This window comes from Brienomyrus brachyistius, chromosome 14 (genome assembly GCF_023856365.1).
Source record: "Brienomyrus brachyistius isolate T26 chromosome 14, BBRACH_0.4, whole genome shotgun sequence".
Taxonomy (NCBI): domain Eukaryota; kingdom Metazoa; phylum Chordata; class Actinopteri; order Osteoglossiformes; family Mormyridae; genus Brienomyrus; species Brienomyrus brachyistius.
The window spans coordinates 18568270-18582922 of record NC_064546.1 but is presented as its reverse complement, the minus strand read 5'-3'; the positions used below and the strand labels follow the sequence as shown (position 1 = coordinate 18582922).

The following is a 14653-nucleotide window of genomic DNA, read 5'->3' as shown; positions in this document are numbered from 1 at the left end:
GTACACTTTATGACGGAGAGAGAACACCACTGAACCTTCTTCCAGCGGCTGCAAACCAACCACTTATTGACACGTTTCAGCAGCTCAGCCAAGTGGTCGGGGTCCGACTTCATGATCTGGTCAAACTCTGCAAACTGAGAGAGGGACACGTTTTTGTTGGGGGGGGAGGAGGGGGGGGGGGGTGTCCCCGGTACAGGGTCAGCCACAGACAGTTAAATCTCAATTCTTTGGTCCATGAAGTCTTTATACCCTAAACCCCTTACAGCATATCACAATTACTGTGGGTGCAAGATAAGAGAGTACAACCAGTAAATCATCCAGACGGATACATTTGTAAAAAGAAAAGGTATATATATATATTAACAATACATTATTAGTACACATTAATACGTGTCTTTGCTACATAATTTTCAAACGTGTCTTTACAACATAATTTTAACATAAGTCGTTCAAATGGCAATTCTACATGACCAGTAGGGGGTACAATTGCACCCTCTGCACCCTTGGTATAACTGCCTGTATGTCTGGTAGGGAGATCATTACCCATCTAATGATGGGGAAGAGCTAGTGGAGCACAAGTCACCTTTCCAGGTCGGAAGAACACGCGGGTCAGGCCAAACTTGTAGTCCTTGTCATTCAGCCCCAGTGCTTTAAATAAAGCCTGGAGCAGGAAAGGAGAGCACAGGTCAGGGATATGGAGGAAGGCGGGGGGGGGGGAGGGGGGGGGGCAGGCTAGCGGGCGGGGGTAATCCGCAGACAGACCTTGCAGAAGAGCCGGGGGTCCAGTCGCGTCAGCTTGGCTGGCATGTACTGCTTGTACATGTTATAGAGCTCGTGGAATGGGGCCCGAGAAGGAAACCCCCCCTGCATGAGGTCCAGAACTGACACCATTCCTGACGGGGGCACAGAATACCCTGTCATCCATGAAGACCCCCACTCCTAAGCCAGGGCAGGTTTTACACACACACTGCCTGCCGCTGCATGAAAAATGTGTGCGTATAAACACAGCGGCTACACACTGAGCATGTGGATGGAAATGAGGCCGCAAGTCTCATCTCCAGTTTTTCAGGGGGCTCAGGATACACAAGGTCAATAATTACCTGAACACTGCAGCTGGGAAAGAATCTGGGATCCTTCAAACTGGTGGCTCACCATCTTGAGATTAGGCTTCACACAACGAATGAAGCTGGACCCCTTAAAACGAAACAAAATAAAACAAATGGATAGTCGCCTAACTAAACTATGAACGAGAGACAGGGATTCTGCTGCCCGATGGGGGAATGTCAATTACTGTAAAAATCCTGAGTTACACCTATAGAAACTCACCGTGCTGCGAAGCTTTTCAAGTAGAAGGTTCAGCTGTGTCTGTAAAACAAGGTGAAAACAGGGGCTGTTACTCGACAGCCGACACACTCGGCTATAACATTAGGCATGGCGAACAAGGACGTTAACGACACATGTGCGTCCAAAGAGCAGCTAGTAAAACAGCCAATCTAGGGGCCGGAGGAAACTCCATGCGAGCATAAGTCACTCAATGTTTGGGCTGGGATGCCGGGGAGACTGCCTCTGAACACACCCCACCAGCCACTGTGTAATACAGGCACGGACCACAGAAATGGGGGGGGGGGACCTGGGCCCGTAAACCGAAAATAAAAAAAATAAATAATAAAAGCCTGAATTATATCTGCTTTTCAGGTGAGGCATCATTCCCTGAGTGGTGCCTTTTGGACTGGTGTGTGAGAGTGTGAGTGACTGGTGTGTGAGGGTGTGAGTGACTGGTGTGTGAGTGACTGGTGTGTGAGGGTGTGAGTGACTGGTGTGTGAGGGTGTGAGTGACTGATGTGTGAGAGTGTGAGTGACTGGTGTGTGAGGGTGTGAGTGACTGGTGTGTGAGGGTGTGAGTGACTGGTGTGTGAGTGACTGGTGTGTGAGTGTGCCTGGCGATGGGCTGGCCCTCCATCCTGGGTTGTTCCCAGCCTCATGCCCATTGCTTCCGGGATAGGCTCCGGACCCCCCTGCGACCCAGTAGGATAAGCGGCTTGGAAAATGGATGGATGGATGGAGCCTTTTGAAATCTACCAATGAACAGATGTTTTTCTACATCTGTTTGCACATCTACTGTTGCGTCACCAGCAGCGTTAGCTAAATCTCAACATGCATTAAAAGTGCATCGTATGGTGAGCAGGCTTTGGCAATTTAGAAATGAAAATGAAGTGGCAGAAGGTTATAACCAAGTCAAACGCAGACAGGTGAGTGGATGTGACTGTATGCACCCCCATTGTTCAGATGCTTTCCGTGGTTCATGAATACAGCTGTTATAAATGTCCATCTGAATGTCATGACATCGCCTCTCAATCGATAAATACCGATCGAGACCAATTCAGAAGGTCTGTCAATAAAAGTCAGTGTGTCAAATAAAACTAAACATTTTCAACTTTTAACGACCACTCACATTTGTGCATTCTGTTCACATCTCAAAAAACGTAAACAATTAAACTTGTGAAAATGACCAATCAGGTGATCTGGCTAACAGGCGGTTGGGGGGGTGTCACTCGAGTTGTTCTCTCATTTATGATTAATACACTACAGGGAAATTTCAAGTGCTGAGTACAACCAAGTGTCAAAACCGATTATGCTGTTCTGGGAAAGTGTGGAAAGGGTAACTAATAAATGACATAGTTATTGATCTGACCGATCAAGCTATTTTTTCCCATCCAAAGAAGCGGTTTTCTTATTGTGAAGACTTTACGCTACACTTGCGTTTAGTTACTTCAGTTGATGCTGTTTCTTTAAAAACAAATTTGCACAGATAAAGCTGGATATTTTTTTTGAGTAAATAATGGCTCTGCTAAACTGTTTTAACCAATTTACCACCTGCTGCTCCAGCTTTTCATTATAGAGGTTTTGCATGAACGGCTCCTAAAATGTGATCTGTTCTTAATCTAAGCCATTCATGCAGAAATCAAGATAATTCCAAAGCATTCGCAAACCTCTCACAGCTGCACAAAAGCTATCGGGTTTTTTTTTGCAATCTAAAAAACTTTCCTGAATAATTCAATTGAAAGCACCGTACACTAAAACTTTCAGTGGAGATCGTTAACTATTTAAGGGGGTGATGTGCAGCTGAGCTGGTCAGGACGCTGAGCCTGTGATCAGAAGGTCACTGGTTCGGATCCCATGGTCAATAGAGTGATGTCACTGTTGGGCCCTTGAGCAAGGCCCTTAATCCTGATTGCTTCAGGGACGGGCTGATCCTGATTTATCAAATGTACATCACTTTGGATAAAAGTGTCTGCTGAATGTGTTTAGGCTACCTGGGATGTGGCAAGCAGCACAGCTCAGTTTTATCGCTAGAATGAAATGCTCCGCTCATCCTTGAGCTCAGGGAAAAGACGTGATCAACAGTGGGTGGTTAACAAACTCGGGAACAGAAGTGAGGCCTTCGCATCCCTCACGCATGGAACAAATTCACCGCACGAGAACCAGTTACCTTCGCGCCCTGGCTGACTCTGTGTTACACCAATCACTACTTTGCTCCCTAATGCCTTCTCTCCCTCCATCTAGACATGCTGAGCTGACTCTATTCAGCGTACAAATCACGGCTCTTAGGGAAGAGATCTGGAGACAGGAGGTGGCGGCCTCTGATTGGATGGAGGAACATACAACAGAGAGGGAAGAGTCAAAAGGAGAAGTATCAGAACATTCAAGAACACAGATACAGGCAGCAGAATTTAGCTGAGATTATAAGAAATCTACCACAACTTATCCTTCAGATGTCTGACAGAAATACAGATTTAATACAAAGTTTTGTTAAATAGTTCTAATGCTATGGAGTACTTGGTCAAAGCAAATGTTTATATTCCCATTATGTATAAAATTCCATTATGACACCAATGACTTCTAGACTGAAAGGCCTCTTTGTCCAGCAGAGTCGTCACAAAGGCGGACGCATTCTTCACCTTGAATTTGTTGCCCACACTGATGAAGCTGAGCTTCCCGGCCTTTTGCTTGGAGTCCTTGGAGTTATTGGAGTTTTCGAAGAGCTCGCGGACGAAGGCGTCCTTCGACTCACACACGAGACACTCCAAGGACATGTGGAGAGCGTCATTGTTCTTCTCCACAAACTGGGCCTAGGAGGCACCAACATACCCCAGAGCATGAAGGTCAAGCCAGGAGAGAAGAACATGACACATCTGATTCACATTCTCACGTGATGCCATAGGATGGCAGGTTTATAGGCAGACTTACACAATTGCGTTCTAATTAAGAGCTAAGCCCTTAATCGTCCGACTTACTTTCAGTCATATAAAATGCCCCTAATTTTATGGTAAGATAAGGATGCAAGAGGTTTAACTCCAAATAGCATTACTGAAGCTAGACCCAAAAAAGCAAGAGCTACTTAAAGTCAGCATATGTAAGGAGAGTCTTATTGTGGATGGACTTACAGTTTCGTAGCACACAGCGCCTGCAAAGTGTCTGATGATGAATCCCTCGTCATCTCTCACGTTCCGGTGGACCGTCAGCTTGGACTTCCTGGGAACCTGAGGTCGGGGGTGGGGGGGGGATACTCAGCCATGACCTCAAGTAACCTCACATTCCCCAAACCAGAGGATCAGGCCCACGTCGCCACTTACGGCTGGGATGCAAGGTCGATGCTCGCATCAATATAAACAAAGTACCATTTCTCAGAAAAAGCAAACATAGCATAAAAAAAAAAATGTTCATGCTCGACCTCACCAAAGCAGAAACACCAGAAAGGACAATGAAAAACAGAACGCGATCTTCTCCACTGTACAGTTGTGATTCTCAAGAACTCTGCAGAAGCTACTCCAAACAGCCGGACACTTAACTAAAAAGGATAACAAAATGGATCCATGCATGAGTCCCTACGCTCATGTACGCCGTCCTCAAGCCAAAACGCAGGATAGATATAAAAAATTAATGATCCGAATATGCCAGACATTCATTTCTGTGTATGATCAAATCCATACTGGAAGAAAACAAGTTGGGGGGAGGGGGGGGGGGGGTACACCATAAACTTCCTTCCTGACATTAAGTGGAGTACAGGGTCTAAGAAAAAATAAATCAAAGAAGTCAATGCAGCTTGACTAACAGGTGGAATTATGACACCGTCCCTTTAACAGCAGGCCCCGCCCACCCGGCTGTGATATAAATACACTAAGGCGCATCTCACGGTCAGACGGAAGTGGTCCTTGTGCTTGCTGTGCACAGTCTCCACAAAGTGCTGGTCACTAGGTTGAGGTAGGCGATTCTCTTCGTCCAGGATGTCGAGGATGCCGACGACCTTGGCCTCCACCAGGTCTGCGAGATAACATGGAAATTCAGCCTCCTTCTCCAGCTCACCAACTGATGCTAAACTAATGTTATATGGTCACGACTTTCATCCAATTTAAATCCAGCAGAATGGCAATAACTCCTATAGTACATTACCAAATACACATTTCTTCCAATACAAGAAATTATGACATTTTATTCTCTCATTAATAGAAAATTTTAGTTTTTATGTAAATAGGTAACCATACAATAAAGGCAGAACATTAGCTAATATTTTTTTACAAAACAAATTGTAATCTATGACAAAATAAAGTGTTTGTTGGGTTTATTGTTAACATCAAACACTGCACAACTAAACTGAATAAAATTAATTTCCCAAACATTTCCATAATAAAGGCTTCAGAAATCCCAGATGCTTGCGAAATTAAGTCTGTCAGCTGCAAAATAAGTGTCTCAATCGCAGAAAGACACCCGTTTAACGGCTCTGAAATCTGCGACAATCCAGATAAATGGTCAGAACAAGCTCCCTCTCCTTCAGACATGGCGATAGCCCTGCCAATTACGCTGTGCGAGGCAGCCTTTCATCATTATTTTATCTATCCTCTATTTTTATTGAAATATTTCTTCACAACATGCAAAAACATTATCTCTCTGATCATCATCTTAACAAATATCAGGGGATTAAGAATGGTTAGCAAAAGGTTACCGGTGTGATCCACCGGACGGACAAAAGCTGCCTCTTTAAAAAGGTTATCTACGGAAGCAGATGGTGCTCTTGGCACGAAGAATTTGTACATCGCAGATAAAAAGCTAAAGACAAATTAGCCAGGAAAGTGAAAGTGGCATCTTAAGCTCACTGGCTGTACTGGGCAGGCTCCAGTGATTCCACAGACTATGGCTTTTCTGTCTTCGCCGTTGGCCTATAGGATCAGTGCCAAGACTGTCGTCCCCTAGCGCCCCTGTCCATCGCCACATTCTATGCGAGTTTATCGGAGTCTGTTCCAATTTATGGTTGGATGAATTTTGCTTTTGTGTGTAGGCTGAGCGTAGCTTTGATCTTGACTGCTACCTACTCTCTTTGTTCCTAGATTGCGAGCCGTTCTCTGGGGGGCGGGTTTAGGCAAGCAGTGCCCCGCACTGGGGGGGATTTCACTAGCGATCAGGACTGACCTATGCAGTCTTGGTTGTCGACGTAATGAACTTCGTTGACACCAAGACCTTCCCTCTGGTACAGCTCCTGTTCCTGTAATCATGAAAAAATAAACATCATCAGTTCATCATTTTACTTGCCTTTATCTATAGTTATTTATGAATTCAGCAGTATATCCATCATTTAAATTTTTAATCCTAGGCAGCAAAGGGCACAAGACAGGGGGATGGGATGCTAATCCATTGCACGGCAAAATGACACACTGCATGTAATGTAGGAACACCGATTCGCATCACTGATTGTCTTTGGACTGCAGAAAGAAACCTGCATGACAGGAGAGAACATGCAAACTCCACCCAAACTCCACCCAGAGAAAAAAAGAGTCAGATTCGAACTCCAAGAGGTAAGATTGCTTCCCACAGAACCACCCTACCACCCCCGGGTCAGAAATATATTCCAATAGAAAAATAGTCTGCCTTAAAAATATTCAATATTTTTTAACAAAATATATTTAGCAAAAATTTTTAGGCCTTAAGGTGCGTGATCTCGATGGTCCTTATGAATATGTATTTTTCTTACATCCCCAAGGCAACCCTACAAATGAATTAAACAGAGGGGAGATTTAACTTCATCACCTTCCCTCCTAGGCTAGGATTTAACATTTTGGCCTGTCCAAAGTGATGGAAAAGTCACCCAGCATTTCAGAGGGTTGCCAGGCAGCCAATCGGAACCCGAGGCACGTAAAGAAGCACGACTGGAGCTGCGCCCAGGGTCCTCACCTCCTTCAGGATGCGCTCGTTGAAGAACTGCTGCAGTTTCTCGTTACAGTAGTTGATGCAGAACTGCTCGAAGCTGTTGTGTTCAAAGTATTCTTGAGGAAGTAAAATCGATAGTCAATATGCGTTCATCCCATGACACTTTCATCATCATCATCATCATCATCCACTGACCAAAACCAGCGATGTCCAGGACTCCAATGAAGTTGGTCGAGTTCTCGAAAGGGAAGCACTGGTTGACCCTCTTCACTACATGATCGAAGAGACGGCTATAGACGGCCTTGGCCAGCGCGTCGCGGGCGTTGTTTGCTTGTTCTACCTTCAGTGGCACCCTAGGGAGACGAAGTAGGTGACGAAAAGACGCCAGTCATTCCGTGGGTACACCTCATACAAACGATTCTATCAATGTGGATAGTAATTTTTCCTAAAAAATGAGCATGAAAAGTACAAAACAAAAATTTTGCATAAAAGTTGTGGGAATAGTAGGGCGATCGGTGAGCAGGTTGGCCCGAGGCAAAGCATGACCTTTCCACCTCTCTCTTCCGGCCACCAGACTAAGTAACGTGCAGCTTAAAGCTATGATCTTCGGAGGTGTGAAGCAGATGGTTCTGCGGATCCCACTGAAAATGCCAGAAGCCTTCGGCACTAACCCAAGCCTCAGGGAACGGACCAGCGCCGAGGCTGACTTGGAAATGTGCCGGTAATCTACCGTCACCATGGATTTCCGTATTTACACATTTTAATTACATTGTTACTGACGGGGGGCGGAGGGGAGGTTTTAACTCCTTGGCTTGACCACTAGGTGGAGTGATGCGTCCACTGTCAGCAATCTAGAATACTGGTGCCTCTCAGCTCCACTTATCCTCCACCATCTTTGCCATACCAGACACCAAACACCTCCCAAGTGTCACCTGGCTCTGCCCACCGTGACCGCAACCTCCCTAGGGGGCTCCTGACGTGACTGCTGCCACCTTGCTGACCTTCTAGGACATTAGATCCTCAGAACCTAGGGTTGGGGGATGGGGGACCTGGCTTTCTGTGATACCGCCCCTCTGAGGCCCCTTTCGAGACACCGGGATACTCTCCGTCTACATTATTCATCGGCCAAAATACTCTGAGGCCGGCATCTGTATATGTTAAAATATTAATCTGCTTGGCATTTCAAAGAAGCAACAAAAACAAATGGGGTAGGGGGTGGGGCTTCTGTTCAGTGTAGCATCCTGCTCCTTTGTAAACCTTTGAGTCAAGTGCTCAAATCCAACAGATCATTGGTTCTGTCAAAAGACGACAAAGAGGGCAACAGGAGCCTTGGCCACCCGCACCCGCCACTCTGCGTACACCCGCGCAGTGACCGCTCCCTGTCGCGTGTCTGCCAGGCGGGATCCTGTGAAAAGCACCTGGACCCTATCAGCTTACCGGGGGCATCGCTTACCGCAGACTGGGCACCTACGGATAACCAAAGCATCAATATTCCTTTCACAAACCGACTCAAGTCACACTCTTGGAGATAGATAAAAGTGGACATAAGGTCTCCCAGGAGTGGTAGGCGGTCATGTCTAAGGCCACATTCGTTGCATGAATAATCAAAACTATATTACTGAATTCCTTATTAATAAACGCACAAATTGTCAAGGGCATAAATTCACAACAGAATCAGAAATCATATGGTACAACAGCAGCTCTTACTTGATTACAGTCCCTTTGGTTCCCCCTGATGTAGTGAGCATGACCCTGGTGGTGAGGCTGGCTTTCAGATCCTCATGGTCCAGCCCCAGTAGCTCTGCACAGTGCTCTAGTGTCGAACTGGACGTGTTCTTCAAGGTACAGCCTCCTGGAGAGAGACATGGGGCTTCAGGGTTCAAAATCCCATTCATGGGCATGCACACAGGTTAAAAAAAACAGGAATGAAAGCTCAAAAATCTAGGTGCTGTCGGAAGGACAACAACGTATTAACCAGACGGGTCCATCATTAAAAGAAGATTCTTTATTAAAAGTCCAACTTTTTGTATTTGGGTGAATTATAGATCTTTACCCATATAATGTGTCTGCTGAGATTGAAAGATCTGTCAAATACTTTTTGAGTTATTGTGCTAATGAGATAAGTCATCTGTGGTGGTGGACCGGTAACAAAACCAGCAGCAGGTGCTTCAGGGCGCCTAGCTTCAGGTGCCGTGGAACTGCAGGACGGTCAAGGCTCCCTAAGTCCTTCTACGACCCAGACCGAGCTGGCTGTTCATATCGGGACACAGCAACATCACTACAATGCCTCACTCAATGGTGGATATCAAAGATGTGGGGAATAAAATTAAACTCTAAACAAACTTAACCACAAATGATTTAACACGGGGGCGAAATGTCTTGTGAGCTACAGGGTCGCCACTAAATTGTGCCATACTTCCATCTAAACACAGCCCCTCTCAGGGTAGACCAGGAAGGAAGCATCACTTCTTCGCTTGACTGGATAATTTCAAATCACGATGACTAAATGGAAACTTCAGTGTCCTGCATAAAGTTCCCCATCAGCATTTCCAACCAAGAAGTTACTATTTGCTTTCTGAACACCAGATCGTCGTTGCAGGACTCTAATCTTCAGAAAGCAGCACCTGATGGCTTCTCTGCAGGTTTGGCGCCATGGCGATAAACTTCAAATCAATCCCTGGCTGTCCCCTGCAAATTTTAAACCGTTTAACCGTTCGTAATGCGTGAGAATGAGCACAGATTTCTGGAGTGGGCATCTATGAGCCAAAAAGGCCTACTTGAGGAGATAAATGAAAGTAGAACTGGCAGAACATCAAAAAACTGATCTGGCAGCAAATACATGTGGGTCATGTCCCATCTACTGTGGCGATGGGGAGGGGACGTCACCTGAGGTACTGCCGGTGTCTTCAAAGTCGATGTTCCCCAGGTGTAAAACCCCTGCGACCACCCGGAAGAGGTTGAGCTTCTCGGCGTCATCCAGGCCGATCTTCTTCATGGCCACGCACATCCTGTTGAAGTCACCCTGGTCGTCCAACAGCGGGTCCTTCAGGGCACTAAGCTTCAGGTGCTGCAGAACCGCAGGAGGGTCAAGGCTCCCTTAGCCCTTCTGGTACCACCCAGACTGAGCTGGCTGTTCATAACTGGACACGGCAACATCACTGCAATGCCACACTCAAGATGAACATCAAACATGCAATGAAACTCCAAAGCTACCTTTCACTGCCTCTGTCACACAAATACTTCTCTGGGCACAAGGAGAGGGTGTGCGGAATATTGCAATTCTTTCATATGAAAGGACAGAATCAGAATGCCACAGTATGATGCAGAAATGGACAATCCTTATGTGTTGACAGTGCAACAACAATTACATTAAGTGGTTTCGCTTCTGCAAAAAAAAGTTACATTTCCAAATTATAGTGGATCGCAGCTGAATATATATAACCTGCTAAAGTCACTGCAGAGCCAAAATGTCTTAGTAAAAGCAAGACAGCAAGCAGGCCACCATCACAGCTATATGTGCTGTGCTGCTGTATACCGTACAATGGAACACGATTTCGTTAAAGCCTTGGTTAATTTTTAGTTTGTGCCTGACTGCCGATAAAAACGACAGCATCGTGCTCGGAGTGCCGTGGATTCTGTAGCCAAAGCAGATTTCTGCGTGCGATCAGGGCATCATCCAGGTGGCGTTCTGAGAAACTAGTTGAAATGGCACTTCAGATCCCACACCGCTGGCAGAAAACCAAAACGCTTAATTAACGAGCAGCGGCATGCGGCTCCGCATTAGACGGCTTCAATCCGGAGGCGGGCATTCATGCCACACAAACACGGGCGAATCACCTTATCCTGCGTTAAACAGAGGAGGTGCCGTGTGGAGAGATGGCGTGGAATTAATGTCAGCGGGGAGTACATGGTGTTAACGACAGTGTGGAAAAGGGAACGAAGACTCGCGCCATGGGGGAAAAAAAACACTATTCAACCTGTGGGTCTTTATGAACGTGTCTAAAGTTTACGCAAACTTGTACTACAAATAGCAGCCAGACTAATAAAGCAATGGGTAACGTAGCTTTTGAACCAGGCACATAAAATATCTCCATACATCTACAGACTCTGAGGTCTTTAGGAAGAATTCCTAGGATCTTTAGGGAAACATTTCAAAGCACCAAACGTTGCGTGAGCAGCACTGCAGGTGCCCTTTTGTAACTGTGCTAAGTGGAAGCTAATTAAAAATAATCCCCTTAAAAGTGCTATGTGGCAAGTAACACCAGTTACACCACAGACATGCATAATTAGAGCATTAAGTAGAAAAAAAAGCTTTTTCAGTAATCAGTAAGTAATTAGCAATTAATGTTGCTTATTATTACTTGTAGATAATTAATAGCACAGAATCACTCTACAGATAAGTACCTAACACATATTTTGTCTAACTATGCCATTAATAAGGCCTAGTTCTTAAGGGAAAATTATATTTTGTTTATTGATAGGTGTGCATACACCAGTCAGCAATAGGAACATCTGCCTGCCTTCATTTTCGGAAAATACACGACCTTTGGGTATTAATTACCATTAAGCTAATTCGGAGCAGAATTCGTGTCTACACCGAGATAATTGCAAGTAATTTCACTCCACTCAATGTCCTGTTAATTACTGAGAAAAAATATGCGGAACTGATTAATCGTATCTGACAGCGAAATCGCATCCACTAAAATGCAAAATGTATAAGTTGTGTAAAACTGTAAGTACTCAATTTCCATTCCTTTCAGTATGAAGACATACCTGCAATACTATACAAGAAGGATCTGCAAGATATTTTCCAATGTATTAATTCTAATCATCTTTAAAAAAAATATTTTAATAAAATTACCATAACCTGTTCTCTGGGTAATTATAAGGAAGATAAGCTTCACTAACCTGGAACACTCAAAAACCCGTTTATAAAGAGGAGCGCAGGTATATTAACAGGGACTTTTCGTGAAAAATATCCCCTAATCTCAGACGTGATTTTGCCCTGATTTTGTGGTGCAGAGACGCTGACAGACGCAAGTTTAAACGTCGCCTACCTCTGGACTCTTGCGGTTCTGCAGAATTAGTTTTTCAGTGTCTTTGTTTGCGAAGAAGCGGGTGCATCCTCGATTCAGATACTGCCAAGAGAGAAGAATCGAATAAACATTTCAACTGTACACAATAAAAATGTAACCTAATACTATGTTATCAGATAAGGAAAGTAAAGCAAATAGCGGCGGGAAGTCATTCGAATATTTATGCCATGCAGTGTTACCGATTTTAATATCGTGTCACTAATACAAAGTGCCCAGCAGACTGATCTCAGCTAACGTCATTTGCATCGCTAGAGGTACACAGCTCAGGGCGACGTGTGGCTCAGAGGTAGGCTATACCACCATGCCCGTGATCAGAAGGTCACTGGTTCAAATCCCAGAGTTGCAGAGTGATGCCACCATTGGGCCCCTGTGCAAGGCCCTTAGCCCCTGACTGACCCAGTGACCGAGTAACCCAGATTCTTCTAAAAAAAGTGTGCTTTGCTTTGGATAAAAGTGTCTGCTTTATAAATGTATTTCGACTTCGAATTCAAATTCGTACGCCTCACGTCCGCCCTGCTAGCATTCCTCTGTTTGACAGTGCACTCCATACCCAGAGTATGGAGAAGAGCCACACTGCGCACACACACACGGTAGAGGCTGGATTCACACCACTGGCCAGCGAGTTAACAGCCCACCGTCCACAGAGACGGCGGCAGCAAGACGCTTAATAAGTTCACAGAAATGTTAACATCCCTGTAAACAAGAGCAGCCCTATAAATCACCATAATGGCTGACTTTTCAGCAGGCTCGTCTACTCCAGATAATTTGGAAATTGCAATTGATAACAGGGAAAGAAAACACCGACGTTAACATTTATGAGGAGGAAAAAAAACACCCACTAGAGCAAAGGCGCATCAATTAAGACCAATAACTCTCATGCTACACCTAAAAGCTCATAAATAACAAGATTCTTTTGCTTTAATTTCCAACATGATGAAATGCAGACGTCAAACGCGGCCAGGAACGGTATCAGATAATCCTTTTTATTAATATGAAATATATCGAATTTAATTTTCGTGAGTTTCAGGGACTTCAGGGATCATGCTGAATAGACAATTAATTATGTGAGCAAAAAGTTAGAGAAAGTTTTCATTTTAGCCCTGGTAAAAAAAAAAAAAAAAAAAAAAGTGATTAAGTTATCAACAGTATGACAACATGCATAATTGTACGGTAATGAGTAGAGATCGAGAAGAAATGAGGGAGCCGACCGCACCGTCTCCGAACGACGGCCATGCCAGTATTACCTCCTGCACCAGCATCAGACCTTCACAACACGGGAAAACATATCAAATATAGCCGTTATTTGTTACTTTCAACTACCATATTGTTACAGATACTATTATGTGTATTCTAGCGACATCTAGTGGTCATAAAAAACAGTTTCATTAAGTCAGATCTTACTTATCTAGTCCCTTTAATGTTTTATCTGGGGAGAAATATGCAGATTAGGCAAAGTAGTAGCATTTACACTACTGAGATTGCCAATGATGTTTAACTTTCTTGCTGATAACCAAATACGTGTTTTAAAAAATGACAACTAAATTTCAGTACGCTAAACTTGATTCTACACTATTCCTGTTAGTTTGACGTGATGGTGCTGGACACACATAATATCCGCCATGCACACGGCGTCAAGGCATGATGGGTAAACTCAGACACCATATTCTGGAGATTCCCATCAAGGAGGGAACCTACCATATGCTCATTCATGGAGGGGGGGCAAGCATGGCTCCTACTGTCTCACCCTAAAGTTGTCCGGGGATCCAAGATGCAACTTTTGTCTGATTTCCTCAGAGGCTCCGGCACACAGGCGGTAAAAGATGTGGTAGTTCCTCTCCTCCTTGCTCTGCATGCAGATGCGAGACTTCTCCAGTAGGTAGTGGGACACGAAACCCCCCACCACTGTGCTCTGAATGGTACGGACGAGACAGGTGACTAATGTTAGCGAGCCTCCTCGCCCTTAACAGTAATACTTATTAGAATTACACTTTCCCTACGATCGCTGAGAAACTCCTCCGCTTAATGCGCCTCGCTGTACCTTCTCGTTGAAATGGATCTCCACAAACTTCCCGAAGCGGCTGCTGTTGTTGTTCCGGACAGTTTTCGCGTTGCCGAAGGCTTCGAGCAGAGGGTTAGCTGCAGAGAGACACTGACTGTTCAGCACCAGCTATGACAAGGATTTGTTTGCCAAACAAACACTGAAAATCCAATTTAAAATGTAATCATTTGGAGGGCATAACAGGGGCCATAATTAATACAGAACGGCCGGCCTTATTATCAGCCAATGACATCTTTTGAATGTGTGAGTGACAGTGGAGGGGACACTATAGGGGCCAATCAGCTTCGAGCTGGCCCCT

At 44.9% G+C, this 14653-nt stretch overlaps 1 protein-coding gene across 3 annotated transcripts in view; it reads right to left on the bottom strand.

Annotated features, from left to right (window-relative positions):
- myo6b (myosin VIb) overlaps window positions 1-14653 on the bottom strand; it is a 39429-nt gene that overhangs the window by 10589 nt on the left and 14187 nt on the right. For 2 of the 3 annotated variants that reach the window (XM_048974751.1, XM_048974752.1), the window contains exons 8-23: window positions 14335-14432; window positions 14041-14205; window positions 12258-12338; window positions 10087-10267; window positions 8908-9052; window positions 7396-7553; window positions 7225-7316; window positions 6466-6538; window positions 5195-5322; window positions 4446-4541; window positions 3960-4130; window positions 1327-1365; window positions 1101-1194; window positions 763-893; window positions 584-661; window positions 5-134 (exon numbers count right to left, since the gene is read on the bottom strand). In XM_048974751.1, coding sequence (XP_048830708.1) covers window positions 5-134; window positions 584-661; window positions 763-893; window positions 1101-1194; window positions 1327-1365; window positions 3960-4130; window positions 4446-4541; window positions 5195-5322; window positions 6466-6538; window positions 7225-7316; window positions 7396-7553; window positions 8908-9052; window positions 10087-10267; window positions 12258-12338; window positions 14041-14205; window positions 14335-14432 — 1860 coding nt within the window. Of the gene's footprint in view, window positions 1-4; window positions 135-583; window positions 662-762; window positions 894-1100; window positions 1195-1326; window positions 1366-3959; window positions 4131-4445; window positions 4542-5194; window positions 5323-6465; window positions 6539-7224; window positions 7317-7395; window positions 7554-8907; window positions 9053-10086; window positions 10268-10304; window positions 10359-12257; window positions 12339-14040; window positions 14206-14334; window positions 14433-14653 lie in introns of those variants that run through there. The other variant, XM_048974753.1, reaches the window with a different exon arrangement.